The 23260-nt window shown below is 31.7% G+C and overlaps 2 protein-coding genes and 1 pseudogene across 2 annotated transcripts; 1 reads left to right on the forward strand and 2 right to left on the reverse strand.

Annotated features, from left to right (window-relative positions):
* Window positions 1-1237: 1237 nt before the first annotated feature.
* LOC120271512 lies at window positions 1238-2912 on the reverse strand (annotated as a pseudogene).
* A 1687-nt stretch (window positions 2913-4599) lies between these two features.
* Window positions 4600-4947, forward strand: LOC120271513 (monothiol glutaredoxin-S5-like). The gene has a single exon (XM_039278199.1). The coding sequence runs from the start codon at window positions 4600-4602 to the stop codon at window positions 4945-4947; it is 348 nt and encodes a 115-aa protein (XP_039134133.1).
* A 12253-nt stretch (window positions 4948-17200) lies between these two features.
* Window positions 17201-18810, reverse strand: LOC120271514 (protein FAR-RED ELONGATED HYPOCOTYL 3-like). Its single transcript, XM_039278201.1, has 3 exons — window positions 18022-18810; window positions 17541-17627; window positions 17201-17278 (listed from the first exon to the last, which is right to left on the reverse strand). Exons 1-3 carry the CDS (start codon window positions 18808-18810, stop codon window positions 17201-17203), a joined length of 954 nt encoding a protein of 317 aa, XP_039134135.1.
* Window positions 18811-23260: the final 4450 nt, after the last annotated feature.

Here is a 23260-nt window from a genome sequence, read left to right on the forward strand (position 1 = left end):
GCTCGTAAAGTGCTCGATGAAATGTAACTTATGATTTATTTGCCATCCCAGGTTTTAATTATGTGTATATTTTTTTTGGCTCTTGATTAATTAATTTACTTGCCATAAGTTCACTTTGTTCACTCTATACTTGAAAGCTTAAAACCTTTTGGAGTTATATTTATTGTAATCTATGGTAAGATGATTATGTGAATCTCATGTATTAGATGGAGAGAATGGTTAATTAGGGTGGAAGGACATGCTAGAGGATTGGTGTATGTAAAACTATCATGATTGGTTATGTTGGAACTCTTGTGTGAATATTTGATTAATGCATGCCAAGTGTTTGAAGTAATGTTTTGAGTATTAATAGTAAGTAATGACCATATGATTGTGAGATGAGTGGTGAAAATTATGTCAATAATGAAGTGAATGTGTGGCTAGAGGAATTATTATGGTTGTATAAATTAAAGAAGAAGGTGAAGAAGATGTGCTGTTGGAGAGGAGTAGGTCATTGAAAATGTTAATGATGGAGAGATAATGGTAAAGGAATTAAGCCTAAACTAGATTTATGTACCCGCGCTAACGCTGCGGGTTAATCATATCTAAAAGAAAGATTGAAAAGATAGTATAAATTTTTTTAAAAAAATTATTAATGTAATTTTTTTTAAATCGTTTTCAGTATGAGAAGTATATTCGCAAAATGTGAAAAGTGGAGAAATATATTTATGGAATATATTATATTGTTTATTGAATAATGAAAATGATTTCATTTCAATACTTGGAAAGGAAAAACAATTTTTAGTATTAAGCCTTTTACTTGGTTTTTTTTCTTATTTGTTGTGAAAATTGAAATAAGATACCTGTCCAATATATATATATATACAGACACTTCATCATTCAAGAGAATTTATTATAACTCATCATCACATAAATATTAATTTAAGAGCAATGTTGTCGTTGAGATGATATTAAAGAGGTTTTTAAGATGGGTTTCTCATCAGTCCTTTGACTAAGAAAGGAGAAATAAAAAAATGCTATAAGATGGGCCATCATATGTAATTTTTTTTTAATAATTATAGGAACCATGAAGACAAATGGCAGATGGACAAATGGCATATGCAAAAGAGAGCTGATAGCAGGAGATATTTAGTTATAGGAATAAAAAGTCGTTCAAGTTCTCATCTTCAACTAAAAAAAAAGTGAACAAAAAATGAGAAAAAGAAGGTGAAATAACTTCATCCCATGCATGGTTGTATTATGGATGTGTATCAGAGATAGTGGAGTGTTCAATGTTGTCATCCATGGCAGCAGGAAGGTTGAGGTCAATCAGAGTGCCTAAAGATGGGATTTTGGGAGATGAATGTGAGGAATATTCCTGTAATCATAATTTAAAATAATCAATAATAATGATTGAAAATGAACATGTTGTAAATAGTATTCAAAATTTTATAATTATTACTTCGAGTTTTTCAATTAATTCCTTTGCATTTGAAGAAGAGATGATGATCTGCCGTGCAGCTAGGTTGATGAACCCTTCTTCTAGAACTTTGTCGATGAATGAAAGTAGCGAGTTATAATATCCGTCAACATTTAACAAACCAATCTGGAACAAAGCATAAGTTATGTATCATCTTTTTATAATTTCATGTGTGTATATAGAGCATTGAGATCAAATTACCGGTTTGTTATGTATGCCTAATTGTGCCTAGCTAATTACTTCAAAAAGCTCTTCAAGAGTTCCATAACCTCCTGAATATTAAAAACCAATATACTTAAATGAGTAATTTTTTATTTTTTGCATTTACAATTGTCTAAGAAAGTAGATATAATAATCAATTAGAGAATATGTGAATTTTAAGTATAATGGGTGATAAAAGAGTGGTAACAAAATTAAAGTATTTTGAAAATGTTAATTTTTCAAGTAGATCAGTGCTCTATGTTAACTATTAGTAAGATTTGCAAATGGATATATAATACAAATTTTATAGTAGCTAATTTATACATATTTTCAGTGATCTACATGAGGAAAGTATATATATTTTTTCATTATATTTATCATTGAAAGTTTGAATTGCAAGCATTAATATATATTCGATATACAAAAATAAAAGAAAATGAGTTTTCATTATATGTGATATTAAGTGATAATAAATGTAATTTATATACTAACCTGGCAAATCAATAAAGGCATCAGCATAGCTGCCCATCTCTGCTTTCCTATGGTGCATGTTTATAACCGGTTTTACTTCTCCGACAGTGACACCAGTGATCTGAAACTCAAATGAAAAATGAAAAAAATTACATACAAATATAGTATTATAGAATTTGTTCTCATATGTATGGACAAATGCAGGGATATGTTTTTTCATTAAAGGGAGGAAAAAAATATACACATCAGAAAGAATGGGAGGAAAATGAAACAATTTATTGTCATACCTCTCTACCCATTAGAGCTTTTGGAATGACACTAAATACACGGATAAAAGATTTCGTTAATAACTTTAGCAAATTTTCATTAAATAAATGAAGGTATTTTTGTTTGGAAAATGTTTGGGGGAAAAAAATCCATACCCTATAACATTTCTACCACCATCAAATACAGTCTGAGAAATCAAACCCATTAATCCAATACTTCCTCCTCCATATACCAAATCAATGTTCTTCAATACCTGACAATAGTGACATTTAGTAAAATATTTCATCGGTGTTTAAGAATTTACTTATGTTTTAAGAAGAAAATTTGAGAAGGGGAAAAGGAAGGAGGAGAATTGTAAGATAAATGACAATAACTATGTAGATAGAAACCAAACCAGTTCTTTGCCAAGATTTATTGCAGCATCTTGGTAACTTTTTTTCTTTCCTGCACTACTACCGCAAAAAACACAGATTGATTTGAACTTGGATGCAGTGCTTTTCTTTTCTTCCTCCATTTTTCTTTTCAGTTTTTCTTTGGTTGGGATTGAAACACTGACAATTTGAATGGATATCATCCATTATATGTGGAGAATACAGTTTAACTTTATCGAGAATAAATTAATACCTATACATTATTAAAGGTCTTAGCTTGTTGTGTCATGTCAATTATTGACATAATTGAAACAACATAAAGTTGCAGGTATGTCAAACTTTGTGAAATGTTTAGAAGATAAAAACAAATGATTAATAGCTGGAGATTGACAAACATTATAGTAGTTAATTAAAAAATTGCTAAGCTTGATAAAAATGGCTATGTATTTTTTATGCTTTAGTATTTTTTTATACTTAAGGCATATACTATGTTTAAAGTGATATAATGATTTAAATTAAACAAAGATAGATTATTATTATATTTTTCTATTCTTCAAGTTTTACTTTGATGGATATTTGTTCTGCTATGGATGGAAGCCACATGTCTTGCTATGATTGAGAGAGTTTTTTTTCTTCTTTTTACTCCAATCCTAACCACCGTAATCAATGGTTGGATCTCTTACTTTCTTTCTCTCTTCTTTCTTCTTATTTACCGAAACATTGGTGTCTTAGGCTCAGATGATCTTTCAATCTTCATCTCATAACCTATATATATATATATATATATATATATATATATAGCTTTTGTTTGATGGACATTTGTTCTGTTCTGGTTGGAAGAGAAATGTCTTGTTTTGATTGAAAGAGCTTTTTTTTCTTTCTTTTTTTTTTCTTTTTTTTTAAACCCTAGCCACTATAATCAACGGCTGGATCTCTCATATTCTCTCTCTCTCTCTCTCCTCTTTTTTCTTTGGTGAGTCGTTTTCCTAGGCTATAGGGTTAACTTTTGCTAGTTTGATTTGTATCTTTTGACATGATTTTTTTTTAATATTAAAAAAAGTTTCAATCATATCTTTTTGTTTATATGTGGACGAAAGCAGTACAATGCCTAACTGAGATATTATTATTATTATTATTATTATTATTATTATTATTATATAATATATATTATATAGTTTTAGCCCTAGGTGTAGCTAGAATCGCTTAGCTTGATTCGGATCTGTTGAGAGGATGTTTTCTTTAAATGTGGCATTAATTCTTTTGGGAGGAATTAGGATTCAGGTTTAGATTTTCTTAGTTTAATTTTTAATTTTTTATAGGATGTTTTCTTTTTAATTACAAAACATTTAAAAAGATGTGGATGACAGAGGTAGAATATATGAGTGAGACAATATTATGATAGTGAAATAATTTGAATTGTGTTTTTCTGAATAATTGTTATGTGATTGTTATTATTGATATTATTAATATTATTATATATGATATATTATTTTTAAAATTTTTCATGATATAATAAATATTTGTACATTTATGTATTTTTTTTATTAATGTCTAAAAAATATTTTGGAGGATTTAATTTGTTAATTGTCTTTACATATGTACGATTTTTTTAAGTTTAGTCTTTTATGTATTTTTAGTAGTTTAATGGGTAAAGGGAATAAATACAAATAACACATAACTAATGTCAGTGTATATTTATGATATATAAATAATTTATTCTATATCTAAAAAGATCTAATATTATATTATATAATGAATATGGTGGGAAGAGCAGGCTATGTTACATTTGAGACTCTTTGAGAGTGAGAGATTGTAATAGAGCAATTACTGATGGTAGCAATCAAAGAGGAAGGTTTGATACCAATTGTCGAGGGAAGTATGGTGGTGATTGTAGGTAGAAGAGATTGTCACATGAATTATGCTGCTCAAAGATTGTTGGAAAAATTGAAAGCTTATCCAACAATGCATGAAGTTAGTAAAGAGTTTGTAGTGAGGATGACATTCATGCATAACCTCGGAAGGACTCTTAGAGGAGATGATAAGACTTTGGCTGCACCGTTGTTTCCAATGATATTTATTGGGGGAAAATTGGTTGGGGGTTTGGATCGGCTCATAGCTATTCATGTCACTGGCAAGCTTATTCCTATGTTGAAAGAAGCTGGTGCTATTTGGCTCTGAGTGGTTTGTTATATTTTTCCTATTTCATAATTATAATTAACATAATTTATATAATGTATGGTTATATATTACTATAAGTTGATTATATATTATATTGTTTTATATTTTCCCTTCTTAATAGATTGTTTGAATGTTGCATGCATCTAAACCTAACTAATTATTTATTATAAAAAATATTATGCATTTTTGTTTTGATATATTTTGTAAGGTTGGTATAATGCATAGAGAGAGCATGTATAGTAATGGTACGATGAAGAGATAATGAAGATGAAGATGGAGTAGATGGCAGGAAAGGGAGAGAGAGAGAGAGAGAGAGAGAGAGAGAGCTCTCTCTCTAACACTCTATGTTCTTCTAGTTTTTATGGTTTCGTTAGATATATATATATATATATATATATATATTTCTATTCAAAGTTTTGTATATAGTTCATACAAAGATATTCAAACTTGTTATACATATGGTTTAAGTGCTAAAGTAACAATAGTATAATCCTTTTTGTATTTCTTTTTTTCAGGGTGTGTTTTTTTTTTTGTGAAGTATTAATAAAATTATTTATATTGTTATTGTTTGAATTTATGGAGATAATAACTTGGATCAATGCTTCTTAGATGTCTCTATCAAGCACCGTATGCACTTCCTTCTCTTGACGGCATTTCCTATCAGGATGTGGATTTAGTTAATATTTTTTTTTTTGTTTTTTTGTTTTCCTTTTGCTTTTGTGTGGATGTTTATGGTAAGCGTATTGTTTTTTGTGATTGTAATATTTTTTATTTGGTCTTTTTTATTGTTTTAGCTTTTTATCTTTTGAGTGTTTTTTTTAATTATTAGCTTATGTTGTACTTTCTTTATTTAATAAATTGGTTGTTTGTCTACTTTTATAATATATATATATATATATATATGTAGATTTTATTTGTTAAATGAGAGTGTATTTTTAGAAAATAATAAATGCTGTTAAACCAGAAGTTTGTAGTAGTGATACATATATATATATATAATCATATATTATATTTATAACATAATTTATTAAATATTTATATATGTCATAATAAATATTTCAACATTTTTTGGGAATTTATGAGTTTTTTAACTATACATATTACGATGTGTATAACAAATTTATAATTTTTAGAACAACCAATAAAAAATAAAAAAAGAGATAGTTATATTTTTTAAAAAAAGTTTAGATTAAAAATATATATAGATGGGTATCCAACTAAATGGATCTGATGCATAGACAAACGGCTACATCCAAAACGGAACTTGATCAGCAGGCATGCAGAGCTTCAAAATTGTTTCAAGGAGTATATATTGACTATAATTTAACAAAAACCATTAAACTCAAACATAATAGACATTAAAAAGTTTTCCATACAAGAGTTTGATGTCGACCACATAAAATAATAACAAAAGACTCGATCTACGCTGAATGTCAAAGATTTAGACAAAATGAGAAAATAATATTTCTAAAATAAGCTTTGTAACTTGACTAATTTAACAACATATAAGTTCTGAAAATTAATAATTTTGTAAACATATATGCCTTTCATACTTAATATAGTTATTCATTTTACCATAATGATATGTGAGTAAGAATATCAAACCCCATAAATTTTATGCCCAAGTCAAAATATTAGAACTGTAGTGGCTTAAGTCAAAATATTAAAACCCATTTATTGTATCTCATTGCCTTGAGCCAAAATATTAGAAACCATTATTATTTTATTAACCAACTAATATAAAACAATAATTTCAATTTCCAAAAATTCATATCAATATTATCAATGTTGACCCTATAAGTTAAAGTTCAGGCATAATTAATTTCAAGACTATATAACCAAAAATAAAATAGTGTTCATGCCGCAGTTCAGAAATATCTATATTTTCAAAACTAAATAGCAATAGTCACACAAATAATAATAAGTAATTACTTTTCCAAAATTGAAAATATATAAAAAAATTTATAGTGCAAAAATTTTCAAATTTTTATTTAAGTAAAAAATTAGAAATTACATAATTCCACTTTTTAGAGATATAAATCCCATCATTTTTTAATAAATAAATAAACATACAAATAATAAGCATATAAATAAATGTCTAAATTTTTTTTAACTTATTACTATATTAATTGGTATATGGATTTCAAACTGGAAGCAAGAAGACCAATCATAGAACATGAAACTTGTTGGACCGACTGTAGCATCAACCAACAAGTAGTTCCAACATTTTCTACACTCCATGCAACTCTCTCTAAGAATCAATTAGGAGAATACAGGGAAAGGGCTAGAGCTTAATTAAATGGGCATGCAAGCAAGGTACTAACGAGACAAAAGAAGAGTAAGACAGGAATTTGTCCAAAAAAACAAATGGGAGTTAGATAAGGAATTTGAGATAAGGATGTTAGGATCCTGATCATTCAACAAACAAGTTCACAAAGAAATCGAAGACTCAGAGAAAAATGGAAGAAATTAGGAGAGAACTCTCTAATCTTTTATTCATTCATTTTTCTTAAGTTCAAACACAGTAAATTAAAAGTATTTAAACTCAATTGATAAGTCATAGCATAACGTGTCCTTTTCTAAAGCATTGAACCGCTTACTCTGGCCATGCCTCGAATTTAAACTAATCCAGCAGATGTTTTAATCTCCACTGTCCATCACTCTCCCTCCTTGAGTTCAACTAACATAACTACTTTTCAAAACATGAAAAATGCAACTCTACCCTTTCATTACAACACTTAAATTATACACACTGAAACATTTAAACAAACACACATATACTGAAAACACCGAATACACTGAACACACCCATTCCAAATTATCAGCTTCACCTATTTTTTTCTTCTCTTCAATCAGATACCAACAATCTCCCCCTTGATTGAAGCTTACAAACTCCTAGTTGCTCTCGAACCTTCAAAAATTTCTTTCAATCCAAACACTTTGTCATTAAATCTGCCACTTGATCTTTTGATGCATAATATTTCATATTCACAACATTCTCTACCACCAATTCTCTAATGTAATGAAACTTCACATCTATATGCTTTGTCTGCTATGGAAGGCTGGATTTTGAGCAATAGGTATACAAGATTTGTTGTCACAATTAATACTAATTGGTTTCTCATATTTCAATCCGTAATCTTCAATCACTATTTTTAACCATACACCTTGACAACATGCTGCACTTAGAGCTATATATTCAGCTTCTGACAATGCTACAATTTCTTACGTCTTGGACATCCATGTAATGGCACCTGAACCCATATTAAACACAACACTACTAGTACTCTTTCTATCTACTGGATTAGGCCCCCAGTCACTGTCAGAAAAACCTTGTAACACACCATCATAATAATTTTTGCAATATAAAATTAAAAATTCAATTGTACCTGACAAGTATCTTAGCAAATTCTCGATAGCTCCTTGATGTATACTTGTAGGCTTGCGCATAAGCCTTGACAAGAAGCTGACTGAAAACATGATATCAGGTATGGAATAAGTCATATACATTAACTTCCCAATTAATGTACTATATTTGGTTACATCTACTGCATATGCATTCTCATACACCTGTTGCTTGGCACAAGGCAGTAAAGGAACATTAACAGGCTTACAATGCAGCATGTTGTAATTTTCTAATAAATTCTCCACATATTTCTTTTGAGACATGTAAATCCTGCTTCATATTGTTGTATCTCTAGACCCAGAAAATAGGATGTCTTACGCAAATCACTCATATCAAATGTATTCTTCATATTTTATCAAAATTCAACCAACATAGACATAGATGAACTCATGCACAACACATCATCCACACACACACACACACACACACACACACACATACCAATATCAACTCCCCCTCTCTATTAATTTTCTTATAAAGAGTATGTTCTGTTGAACTTCTATGAAACCCTTGAGTTTGTAAGTAGCCATTCAATTTCTCATACCCAGCTCTAGGAGCTTGTTTCAATCCATACAATGCTTTATGTAATTTACACACCATATTTTCCTTTCCAATAATTTCAAAACCTTGAGGTTGTGCCATATGGACTTCCTCCTTAATCTCTCCATTTAAAAATGCTGATTTCAAACCCAATTGGAAAAAACAACCAATTCAGTTGAGTAGCCAAAGCAAACATTACCCTTACTATTTCCATTCTGGCCACTGGAGCAAAAATCTCTTCATAATCCACACCATATTCTTGTGTATACCTTTTGGCCACCAACCTAGCTTTGTACTTGGACACCTTACCATTAAGTTTGTATTTCGTTTTAAAGATCCATTTGACACCAATTAATTTTTCTCTGGATGCAACTCAATTAATTCCCAAGTTTTATTTTTTTCAATAGCTTTCAATTCTTTTTCCATAGCAATCTTTCACTCTATGTGTTGACATGCTTTTTCAAAAGTTTCTGAATTTGTCACTGCTAAAGCAAAACTGTAACTTTCATAAATATCTCTCAAAGTCCTCACTTTCTATGTTGCTTATTTATCCACACCAGAGTCACTCACTTACTCAGCATGCATGCTTGGAGAATTACTTCCATTGACATCAGTTTCAATACCTACAATGCCAGATGGCACATCTTCTGAATTTCTGGCAGCCACTGAATTATCTGCTCTTACTTCATGTAATATAATTTTTTAAGTTGGTGCTTCACTATATGACCATTGCTAGACTTCATTTTCAGCAAATTTAACATCCTTGCTAATAAAAAATTTCTCATAACTAGGCATATAATTTCTATAAGCCTTAGTAATCCTTGAAATAGCCCACAAAAATACCCTTCATAGCTCTACTGTCCAATTTCTGCACATTCTAAGCATATAATTTCTATAAGCTTTAGTATCCCTGCAATAACCCACAAAAATACACTTCATAGCTTTAGTTGGTGACACATTTGACACATAAGCTATAGTCAGAATTGCATTAGCCCAGAATTTATTTAGGGGTTGTATAGTTAGATGTAAGTAGGTGTAATGTAAAAAGTATTACATGTGAAACTTGCTTTAGGGTGTTTGGTTTGATGTAAAAGTTATTTTTACATGGGAAAAGTTTTACCTGAAACCCTCATTTTACAGCCTTTTAACTTACAACAACTTTTGATGTGAGTTAAAATCCTGTAAAACAAAAGCTTTATAGTCACCTCTAGCACCAACTCACACTCTCCACCACTGTTAACGAGTTCCACCACCGACGACGCCCTCTAGCACCGACGATGATCTCCACCACCGGTAACGACCTTCGGCACCGACCGAAGAGTTCCTCCACCACCGGCGACGAGCAGGTGGGCAAGATCTGTCTTTCTCTCTCACTCTCTCTCTCTCACTCTCTCTCTCTCTAGATCAATTAATTTGCTTTCTCCCTCTTAGATGTTTTGGTTGATTGTAGTGTGTGCAGATCTTGTGAGGAGAAAGAAAAAGAAGAGATTGAAGGGACCTGTCAAGATCTCCTCATAGGTAATTGATCAGATTTGTTTATTTATTTTTCCTCTCCTCTCTTGATTTTAGTTCAATCTATGGTTTAATTTAAAGAAAAAGAAGAGATTGTTGTGATTATTGTTGCTTTTACTTCTTGTTGATCCATGGCTAAATTACCTTTTCTCTTTACTGATATTTGATATGTTTCCTTTTAGAGGGTTGTATGTAAACCCACCACATTCTTTGTCTCCCAAAGAGACATCTTGGATTTGTTATCTTTGCTTTTTGATGTATATTTCTTTTTTGTCTTTCAGATTATCTTAAATTTTAAAAGCTCTTATGACTTGATTAAGTAGGGGGAATACTACTATTAATAAGTTCAGTTCAGATCAAAGGTAGTAATAACTGATTGAGTTTAAGCCCTAGGTGATATTTTACATCTTCATTTCAGATTGAAAGTTTCAGTCTGATTTTCTTATAGACTCTTTGATAATAGATTGAGAGTGAGCATTGTGAGCAGTAGAATTGTTGTGTTTTGTTCATCACTCTTTTAAATCAATCAAAGACTTCAAGATTAGGTAATAATATTTCTGTCTCATTTCCGTGAGCTATAAAATAGTCTTCCCATTCATCAAACTGCACATCCAAATGTGAATGTTTATGCTCTAGTGGAAGAGACTGGAGAGAAGAAGAAAAAGAAATAAAAACACAAGACACTGAAAGAGGAAGGCACATGCATTGAGCTTTTCTGGACATCATTATTGCTACGTAGGTTTAGAGATAACTTGTTAATTTTTTTTAATAGAATATCTAATTTATAATTATTTGATTTGATAAGGAGTTCTCCAATATATAACTTTGATTATATATAAATATACAAGTTGGTTATTTGTGTTTGTTATAAGATAATGGAAGGGAACCTAATTGTATAAGAAAATCTTTTTATGTAACAGTATCTTTGATATTTTTTTCTCGTACAATAATTTAAATAATTGGACTCTTGGGAAACTTGGATACAATAATTTAATCTTGGCCGTTAATAAAAAAATGCTCCGGATTTTTGCAAAAAAATCTAAATAATTTTTCTATTTCACTTATCTCTTTGAGTTATTTGTTTTTATTATATATATATATATATATATATCACTCTATTGGTTCTAATTAATCCATAACCAAGGTTTTAATCATGCTTGAGGTTGCATAGATATATAAGTGTGAGGTGATGTAATAGAACAAGTTCTATTAAATTTATGTACCAAACACTCTAATATATACAAGATAATGATCTAATAGCAATGAATAATGATAAAAGGTTATGTTTTTTTTTTTTTCATTCTCAATAAATTTAAATGAAAGAACTAAATACAATAATTTAAAAATAATTATATTAAACTACTCGTATTGGATTCTCTTTAGATTGAACTTTTGATAAAAGTATTTATAATTTTTTAATTATATAAAGAATAATATAAAGATGAGTGTTGTAATAGTGATAAAAGCATTACCTTTTGCATTACTTATTTGATAATTATGATAGTATGTGGTATATTGATATTTTTCCCTATATTATGAACTTGATTGATCTGTATTGATTTTTTCCCTTGTATTATTTTGGTATATTTATTTTTTACCCTATATTGATATTTTTCCCTATATTGACTACCACAACATGATTTATAGATGGATACAAATTTTGAAGATGAATATGCTGCAGTTGCCTCCGCTGTGTTCGTTAGTATTCTAGCTTTAATGTGGTATGAGGGAAAAAGACTTAATTTGCCATGGGAACCTTACTACAATAGGGATGAACAACGCACCAATTATATTTCAAGAATTATAAATAGCTCTGATGCCGCTAGTATATCAATGCTAAGAATGCGACGAGCATCATTTTTTGGACTATGTGATATATTAAAGACAAAAGGATTATTATTCAACACTTTACATGTAATTGTTGAAGAGCAAATGACCATGTTCCTTCACGTTGTTGGACATAATGTGAGAAATAGAGTCGTTGGAATGAATTTTTTACGTTCTAGAGAAACGGTTAGCCAATATTTCCACCATGGTTTGCACGCTATTGGAGAACTTCGCTGTGAGTTAATCATACCACCTAACACCGCTACTAGCCCGATCATAGCACAAGATTCAAGATTCATGCCATATTTTAAGGTAAAAAAAAATTTATAATTAATTATGAGTAAATTGGGTAGAAGAATTACTACGCCTACTAATCTTCATTACCAATTAGGATTGCATTGGAGCACTTGATGGCACACATTCATGCCTATGTTCCTAATGATATTGTGGCACGTTTTCGGGGGAGAAAACCTTAGCCCACTCAAAATGTATTAGCTGCAGGTAATTTTAAATTACAATTTACATATGTGCTAGCAGGTTGGGAGGGCTCAGCTCATGATGCACTTGTCCTTCGGAATGCCTTGGAAAGAGAAGACAGGCTTATAGTGCCCGAAGGTATCATACCATTCTATAAAAATTAAATATTTAACCTATTATAATTATGTAATAACTAGTAATTTTTTTTTGTTATAGGAAAATATTACCTTGTTGATGCGGGGTATTCCACACGACCTGGTTTCATATCACCTTTTCGTGGTGTCCAATACCATCTTAAAGAATTTAGTGCACATTCTCCATCAAATAACAAAGAATTATTTAACTATAGACATTCTTCTTTGTGTACATCGGTAGAACGAGCTTTCGGAGCTTTAAAAAACCGTTTCAAGATCTTGACGTCTAAGTCATTTTTTTTATTTGAAACACAAATAGATATTATGATCGCATGTTGCATTCTACATAATTATATTCTACAAGGAGGTAGTGACATGTACATACCAAACCTTGAAGAGTGAGAACCTAATTCAAATGTGCGTGAGATAAGAACACAATCCCAAGTTCTTGAAGAAGCAAGAGAATGGCTAGCAATACAAGAAGCAATCATGAATGACATGTAGAGTAATAGATGAAACTAGCTTCTTATACTGTAGTGTTTTTTCTTTTAAAATGCGCACCTTCATGCAATATTTCTTTTATTATTATTATTATTTTTTTGAATTGTGTTTGTAAGTTTTGATGTTTGCTTGTACAAGGCAAATTAAGTATTGTTTGATATACCTTCATTTGTGAGTCATGATTTTTTTGCATTATATTGTAAGTTTGGATGTGTACCTTCATTTGTGAGTTTTTTTTTTTGTTGTAAGTTTTGATGTGTACATTCATTTGTGAGTTATGATTTAAAACAACCTTAAAGATGAGTATGTTGTTCTTTGTGAGTGTGTTGTCTTCATTGATTTTATTAAATATTTATATTTTTTAAGTAATTGCAATTATGCTAATTAATCTTTATAGATGGAATCTCAAGATATAACACCAGAAAGCCATAACTTGGCTGGGAAGAAAGCATTAACTAATGTTCGATGGACTACAATGATGATATCTTTCATGTTAACATCTCTTGTTGAACAAGCAAATCTTGGGCTTAAATCTGATAAGGGATTTAAGAATGTTGCTCTCAACGCAGTTGCAAGAGTTGTAAGTGCGAGGTTCAACCTAGCTATGAGTGATGCACACGTCAACAATTGTCTTCGGCATGTAACAAAAATATGGTTAATCATTAAGAAAATTAAGAGTTTAAGTGGTGTGTCATGGGATGATGTGGAGAAAAAAATAGTCATGGGAGAAGAGGAATACCAAATATATATACAAGTAAGTCATAAATTGTGGTTAACGATTAATAGTTCATAACACATTTTGCACATTAACTGTAATTGTAGAATGCAATGTTTATTATACAGGTGCACCCTGGAGAGGAGATTTATATAAATAAACCAATACACGATTATGATGAAATGGCTATTGTATGTGGGAATGATCAAGCAACGGGGGCTTTTGCAAAAACGGGTTCTCAAAGCTTTATGAGCCTAAGTGCACACATGTATCAACCACCAACATCACTAGTAATTGATCTTGACAACCAAACCCAAGGATTTGATGACTTTGATGACTTTGCACCAAATGAAACTCCCACTAATAATACACTAACGACCGCCACTTCCAAGGCAAAAAAAGGTAAAAAACATGCGAAGCATGCTAACGCAGATGAAGAAATCATGCGAGATATAAAGTTTGAACTAGGAAGAATTGCAAATGCGTTGGAGACGGATAAGAGCAAATTTATTAGTAAAGAATTTCTTGATAAAATCATGACCTTAAGTGCTCACTATAGTGAATTCGACCTTGGACGAGCATATGACTATTTGCTCCAAAATCTCCCTATAGCAAATGGATTCATTAATAAAACCCATTCTCTTCGGTGTATTTGGATGGATGATTTTCTTGATCTTTAGAGGGATGATCGCCGAGCATGAGTTAAATTAAGCAAATATTAGGTTGTGCTTTGTTTGTTGTTTGGACAATAGTATGTTGTATTGTATTTTGCCATTTCAACAATTAATGTTGTATTTTATTTTGTTGTTTAGACAAGTATTATGTCATGTTGTATTTTATTTTGTTGGACTCATGGACAAATGTTGTATTTTGTATTTTGTTTTGTTGAACTTATGGACCAATGGTGTATTTTGTTTTGTTGAACTTATTATGATGCTAAATTTGGACTAATGTTGTATTTTTTAGGATGTTACATTTTAAATGAATGTTTAATGGTGCATTTGATGCCATATTTTAAAGGTTAATAACCCCGGCATCGTGTTTATGTCGGGGTTAGTAACCCCGATGCCGGGGTGAATATTTTTCCCCGTATTCGAGTTCAGGGCCGGGGAATGTGTCCCCCTGTGAATCACCACCCCGTTGACATCCCTAGTAATAACATGATTATAAAAATAGTAATTTATGCTTTATTTAATTTAATATTATATTTTAAAATACCAATTGTTATTTAATTTAGACAGGAAAATATTTTTATGGCATATAATTAAATTGTATTATATTTTTTAAATTTAATAAATCACCACTAAATTAATTAATTTTTTAAATTAATCTTAATCTTAATTAATGCGAGTTAAATAATTAATAGTTTTTGAAGATAAAATTAAATCATAGTATATAATTAAAAAAAGTTATAAATAATATTAAATAATTAGTGTTAACAATATGTGATAGGGGTAATCTTACCACTTCACTTACGTGGTAATTATACCTCACAACTTACATCAAACCAAACAAAGAAAAGTAATGATACACCCACCGAAACCATTGCCCGAATTACTTCCCGAATGACGTGGCTCACCACTCTCTCTCCTCATCAGATAATTTCTTTCATTTAATTTTTTCAAAAAAAACTCACCACTCTCTCTCCTCATCAGCTCACCCCACTCATTCTCTCTCCTAACAAACAAAATTCTACTCTCTCTCTCTTCACGGGCTGAAAAGCAACTCTCCATCCTCTTGCTCTCATCTCCAACTCCTTGCTCTCATATGTCCCCCCTCTTCACCTTAGTTCTCAAAGCTAGCTGCCATGACAAACCGCTGTTTTCCATACTCCGCCCTACTTTGGTATCCCTTGCCCCGACTTCTGTCGTGACCGATCTTGCCTTCTTGGTGATGCCTGCAACCTCGGCCACGGCGTCTTCGAGTCCTAGCTCCATCCCGCGCGTCACTGTACTTTGCAGAAAGACGACAACTATCTGGTGGGTGTTTCCAAAGTGGGTTGGACAATGGGGAGAAGGGGGTTCGATGTTAAGGAGAGGGATGCACTGAAGGTATTCGACGATTTGTTTAGTGCTTTGGAGAGGATGGAGTTGGCCGAGAGTTCCTATTTGCTATTTATGAGTGTGAATTTTGGATTTATTTGTTGGATTTGTTAATTGAGATTTATTTGTTTGGATTTTGGATTTATTAGTTGGATTTTGTTATGAAAGATCATTTTTTTAAGTGTGTTTTGTGCTTGATTGGGATCAAGATTTGGTCACAATTTTGAGTAAATTCAAAGATTCTAGAACTTACAATTAGGATTTTGTTATGAGTTCCTATTTTCTATTTATGAGTGTCAATTTTGGATTTATTTGTTGGATCTGTTAATTGTTATTTATTTGTTTGGATTTTGGATTTATTTGTTAGATTTGTTGGATTTATTTATGAGTTCGTATTTGCTTTCAAAAATTAAGGCATTCTAGGATCTGTTAATGGGATCAAAGAAACAATCCTGGGGAAACAAATGGAAGCATTGGAAATTATATTTTTTTTCTATGAAAGAAACTATGTAAGATTGGTTTTCATAGTTCAAATTTTTTATTTCTGCCCCTAGGAATGGTTTGTATCAATTATAGGTATTTTTGCTCTAGGAAAAAAGAAAAAAAATCTGATCTTTGAGAAATTTCTTTCACCATTGTCAAAGCTTGATGTTTCATTGTGCATTATCTTGATACCTAAGAGCAACTATAGGCTGTGTGAATGAGAGTCAATTTCATCAAATGTCCTAAATTATGTCCCAATGAATTAAAAAAAAAAAATGGCAGCACAATTATGGCAATAACACATTCATGTGTTTAATACATAGCACATTGATCCAGAACTTTATACATAACTCATAAATCAACATGTACAACTTACTTAATATTACACTAAACAAAATTGAGGATAAAAACAAACCTGCCAGAACAATTGATACATAACACATTCATGCGTTTAATACACATAACGCACACATACATATATACCGAATAACATATTATGCCAAACCAAACAAGTTTAGACTCCCATAACATTTCATTGTAAGCCAAACCAGCATAACATGTTATGCCAAACCACCATAGTAAGCTAAAAACAACAAATGAACAAAAACTTGGGATATTATGCTAAACATAGGCCAAACAAAACTGGCAGCACAATTTGATTTCCATTTAACCAGCATGTTAGCAAAGCAATGCCCTGTATCACAAAAAAGAACATCTTAAAGAAAAACCCAACAAGAAAAGAACACACCAATAAGAAAAAAAACTGATATAACTTACACAGACTAGTCCATTCCTAGGGTACAATATAGAAACCCCGCCATTCTTATTGTTGTAACTGCATCACCTTAAACACCAGAAAATATAAGAAGAAAAACAATGATAAAATGAAACAATATCCATAATATATACAATTTCCATTGAACCAATATTTACTAGTCAATGTAAATTTTGTTTACCTGTGAAGAAGCATCAAGGCTATGATTTTGTGAATTGAAACTATCAATAGGTATAGTCACTACATCTACATGAGAATTCGAATTCACCTAAAATGAACAAAATATAATTCAATATATTAAAAATTTTTTGTTCAATATCAAGATCATTATAAAGTAAATAACTAAAGATTACCACACTTCCTTGCATACATAATTCAACTTGTATGTTGTTTTGAGCTTGTATATTCTTTTTTGTTTGAGTTTTCTGAAATCAACAACATTAATTTTAAACCATAAAAATAGTTATATAACTGAAATGGAATGATGTAAAATATAAGTACCTTTCTTTTATTTCTAATGATTAGTTCTTCAACTTTTGACTTCTTTCTCTTTGATGGTGGCGGCCCTTACTCCGTACTTTTAAAGGAGTTAGGAATTTTGTGGTTGAAGATGTAATTTGATGGTGCTCATGGCCTTCTTCCAAAAATATTGGTGACATAACTTGAACTGAATGGCTCTCCCAATAGTTTGTATCATCCATAAGCTTGTCTATTGCGACGTCCACAGATTTCATCAAGAAATGATATTTTTCATTGGATTCTATGGCAATTTCAGCAGCTTTAGAAAAATGAGAACATAATTTGCTGTAACGTGCTTTTTGTTCATTGGTTTGTGCATCATCATAACAATTCCTCACATAAGTATGCCTCCGTTTAGTATCTTTTCTCCACCGGGGTAAAATATATTGAGATGGAATCTCTTTCACATTCTTTTCAATAAGAACTTTGCATATATGTCTACACAAAATTCCTCTAAATTCAAATAGATGACATGAACATTTAATATCAAATTCAATCTCGTTGTAAGAAATGTTAAATGCCACTTGCCTTCTAAATATGCCATCTTTCCCTCTAAAAATGTCAGTCACTTGAAATGTGCATGTTTGCCCATCTGAATTGGTAAATGCGAGATTGCAATATAACATTCCCCGTAACTCATCTTGGAACAACTTAAAAATTTCATTGGTGTAGGTTTCTTGTAGTTGCTTCTCAAAATGACAATCAGTTAACATCGGAAAGCTTGTATTGAATGAAGCAAAATCAGCCTTGTTTTCTTTCTCGATCTTACTTTTTAATGCATTATCATATTGCTCCATAAATTGTTTGAGAGATGTTCTTGGACCAACATAACCATCAAAAAAAGCATTTATACTTTCACTTCTTTGGGTTGTAGACATTCCAGCCCAAAAAACTCCTTTAACATACACCGGAGCCCATCGTTGACGATTCATGTATAAAGAATTCAGCCACTCATTTTTTTCAATGTTATAATCCTTAATCATCTTCAACCAAGTATCTTCAAATTCTTGAGTATGTTGTGCCTCATAAACAATACTTTTCAAAACTTTCTTTATTTTTTTATACTTTGGGTTAGCCCCTCAAAAAGCTTCTCAGGGACCTTTTTCATAATATGGCAAAGACAAAGACGATGATAAGAATTTGGAAAGACTGCCTTAACTACACCTTGAATAGCCATACACTGATCTGTAATTATTGCCTTAGGAGCCTTGCCTGACATGCATTCTAACCATGTTCTAAACAACCAAATATAAGTTTCTGTATCTTCCTTTGATAACAAACCACATCCAAATAGTATAGTTTACCAAAGTGATTTACTCCAACAAATGGAGCAAAGGGCATATCATACTTATTTGTTAGTTATGTTGTGTCAAATGATATAACATCACCAAAAGCTTCATAGGCTACTATAGATCTTGCATCTGCCCAAAACACATTTCGTAGTCTTCCATCCTCATCCATATCAATCAAATGAAAAAAATTTGAATTTCTCCTTTGCATGCAAGAAAATTAATTGGCGAGAGCTTCTGCATCCCCAACACCAAGCCTGAATTATCTTGCTTTTGCAATATAGTTTCGACAATCTTTTTCTATATATGTTAGATTTTCAAACCCACCACTTTCAACCGCTAAAGAATGAAAATTTTTACTCAAACCAATACCTGCTTGGTCATTTAATTCAAGCCTTCTCTTCACATATGCATCCAATTTTTTATTGCATTTTTGAAATCGAGATTTTTGGGGACTTAGTGCATGATTATGCTCAAAATGAGTACGAGAAATAGTACAACACCCATCATTACCAACAATAATATTAATCCTAGCTTGACAGATCGTTTTGGTGGATAGCCTAGGATTGAAAGAATTTTTTGCAGTAGATATTCTTTTACCACCACGTACACATGCAAGTGTGTAATATTTGATTTTTCCATCTTCTCCTGATTTTGTTGTTCTTTTTGTAATGACAAACCCCTCTTGCCGAGCATACTTAACATAAAAATCGTAAACTTCTTCTTCAGAATCAAAAACCATGCCTGCCTTTGGAATAATATTTTCACAATGTGAATCTTCCATATCTACCATTTTTTCCTTCTCTTTATTTGAGGTTTCAAAACTAGAAGACCTGACTTCTACCTCATTTAGGTTCTGTAAATCTGCCATATTACTACTGGTTCTGTAAATCTGCTATGTAGAAATCAGCAAAAAATTATCCAACTAAGCCCAATCACATGAAGCAGGATCTTCATTCCTGACAGCTTTTCTATCAACTGAAATTACTTGGAAGGATATGACTCTAAAGAATTAAGCACCATGTTATATTGATGCCCCAATTTATGGACTACCAACAGTTATCAAAATAAATTGTTTGAAGCTGGGCATATTAATTCCCATTTTCAGTGCATGCTTATATAAATCAAAAATTAAAATACTAATTGTGAAGGTAAATCAGAACAATTAACTTTCTTAAAAAAAACAAGTTATCACAAATATAAAGGAAAGCACATGTTCCACATATTCATGGAATATAGTAGCATGGCTTATGAAACAAATAACTGAATTTAATAATTTCCATTATAACCAAAAGGGAAAGAAAACATCCAGCCCCAGTCCTGGTGATGAAAATAAGTATACTTAGAACATATTCATTTCATGATATGAACCTAAAAGAAAGGAGAACACAAAAGCATAGCAGCAAGAGATAGAGATCGTAAAAGCATTTATAGAACCAATCCCCAAAATGAAGATATATACCTTGATGAACTCCTGATCAAAAACAACTTCAGCCTCAAAATCCGGTGACGAATTCCCAACCAACGGCAGCGAGCACTGCACAAGAAAGCACAATGAAGAAATGAGGGAAATTAGAGAGAAGGGAATGAGATAGGGATTGATTCCTCTTACGACTTTGACGACGAAGCTTCGATTCAAGGAACGTCTCTGGGTGGAGGTCAAGTGGAGGTCAAGGAACGTCTCTGGGTGGATGGCAATGGAGATGAGAGCAAGAGGATGGAGAGTTGCTTTTCAGCCCGTGAAGAGAGAGAGTAGAATTTTGTTTGTTAGGAGAGAGAATGAGTGGGGTGAGCTGATGAGGAGAGAGAGTGGTGAGTTTTTTTTGAAAAAATTAAATGAAAGAAATTATCTGATGAGGAGAGAGAGAGTGGTGAGCCACGTTATTCGGGAAGTAATTCGGGCAATGGTTTCGGTGGGTGTATCATTACTCAACAAAGAAAAAGAAAATACAACATTTCAAATTACAGCAAACCAAACAAATATGATGTAAGTTAGAATACAACATTTCTACTTACACTATAATTTCACTTACATATAAATTTACTTACTGACAACCAAACAGCCTCTTAGTAACTTACTAGCATGTAACATGGTCCATGCCTTCTCTACTAGGGTTTTTTTTTCTCTCAGTAACTCCATTTTGTTGAGAAGAATATGGAGTTGATAGTTTATGCTTAATTCCCTTTTGATCACAAAAAAAAATAGTAAACTCCCTAGACAGAAATTCTCTACTCCTATCTATCCTTAGGATTTTTAATTTTCTCCCTGATTGCCTTCTACCAATGCTAAGAAATTCTGAAACATGTAAATACATCATGCTTGAACTTCAAAATATAGACCCAACACATTCTTGAAAAATCATATATGAACAACAAAAAAAAAAAATATTTGTTGCCTCCATTGGATTACTTTGCATAGGGCCACACATATCTGCATGCACTAACTGTAATTTATGTTTTGCTTTCCAAGATCTTCCAAATCTAATTGGTAATCTTGTTAGCTTTCCAAAGACACAATCTTCACAATGTTGCATTTTCCTCACACTTGGAAGAACAGACACCATATTCATCTCATGTAAAACTTTCAAGTTATGAAAATACAGATGTCTATACCTTTAGTGCCACAAAATTGCCAAATCTTCACCTTTCACAATCAAACTTGTTTGCTTAATTATGGAGAACTCTACTGGAAATAAATTATTACTTTTCTGAACATTCATCAACACCACATCAGTTTCTGCATTCTCAATCTTACAACCAGACTTGCTGAAATTAACATTACAACCACACTCAATTAACTGTTCCAAATTGAGTAAATTGTGTGCCAAAGAAGGAACAAACTGAACTCCATGAATTAATTTCACTCTACTTCTTTATCATCACCCAGCCTAACTTTATGTCTCACAATCTCATCCTACTGATGAAACAGTTCTTCCTTTCTTGTCATATGATTTGAAGTGCCACTATCTAGCAGCCAGATTGAAGAATTTCCAACAACCTCTCCACTATGCACCATAAACAAGCTATCATACTCACTTGAATTTTGATTACTTGAAGAAATTGACCTCTTATCCAACTTCTTGCCTTCAGACCAACAATGGGATTGATAATGTCCAAACTTCTTACATTTAAAACACTGAACATTCTACAAATCACCTCGACTATACCTTTTCCCACCAAATTGTCTTTCATTACCCATTTGTCTACCAAATTGCCTTGAACCACCTCTGCTTGATTGCCAAGAATTAAATCAAGTATCATATTGCTGCCTTTGCTCATTCTGCCTTGAATTAGCAAAACTGTTACCTCTTTTACTGCCAAAACCTCTGCCTCTTCCTCTAAAATTCCTTCCTCTTCCTCTCATGAAATTTATGCCACCACTTGGTGCTCCTCTCATAACAAATGCTACATCTTCATGCTTTTTAGTAAATTAATTGAACTTTGTCTCATGTGCTTGCAAGGAGCCACTCAACTCATCCAAAGATAGTTTGGAAGTATCCCTGGCTTCTTCAATTGAAGCCACAACATGTACGAACCTTGAAGACAAACTTCTCATCAACTGTGACACTACTTCCTTATCTTTGAGATCATAACCTTTTCTGGTCAATTATTGCAAGAACCCTTGTAATATACTGTTGAATAGCCTCCTTTTCCTTCATTTGTAACAGCTCAAACTTCTGCCTTAATGTTTGCCTCCTCATAGATGCCATTCTTGTTGCGCCATGGTATTCATTTTTAATATGCTCCCATGCTTCTTTGCTATATTAAATCTAAAAATTCGGTGGAATATTGTTTCATCAACAGCTTGTTGGATTAAAAATAATACCTTAGCATCATCCTTTTTACTCTCCACCATCTTTGCTTCTACATCTTCTTTAAGCACACCTTCTTCAATTATCTTCCATGAATTATGAGACCTAAAGAAGGTCTTCATCCCTTGGCTCCAGTGCTCATATCCTTCTCCCTTGAACACAAGTAATGATGTGTGAGATATCTCAGGTGTAGATGAAGAGCTAAAAGCCATCTTTCACCAATATGATTTTTTCCCTGCACTTTCACTTCTCTAATATAATTTACCACTACAGACCTTCAC

The sequence above is a fragment of the Dioscorea cayenensis genome, chromosome 11 (genome assembly GCF_009730915.1).
Source record: "Dioscorea cayenensis subsp. rotundata cultivar TDr96_F1 chromosome 11, TDr96_F1_v2_PseudoChromosome.rev07_lg8_w22 25.fasta, whole genome shotgun sequence".
NCBI lineage: Eukaryota > Viridiplantae > Streptophyta > Magnoliopsida > Dioscoreales > Dioscoreaceae > Dioscorea > Dioscorea cayenensis.

Coding starts and splice junctions, on each gene's coding strand:
- LOC120271513 (XM_039278199.1), top strand. CDS start 4,600: ATGGTAGCAATCAAAGAGGAAGGTTTGATACCAATTGTCGAGGGAAGT.
- LOC120271514 (XM_039278201.1), bottom strand. CDS start 18,810: ATGAATCGTCAACGATGGGCTCCGGTGTATGTTAAAGGAGTTTTTTGG. Junction 17,628..18,021: donor GGGAGAGCCATTCAGTTCAA/GTTATGTCACCA, acceptor TGTTCATTTTAG/GTGAATTCGAATTCTCATGT. Junction 17,279..17,540: donor GCCTTGATGCTTCTTCACAG/GTAAACAAAATT, acceptor TTTGTGATACAG/GGCATTGCTTTGCTAACATG.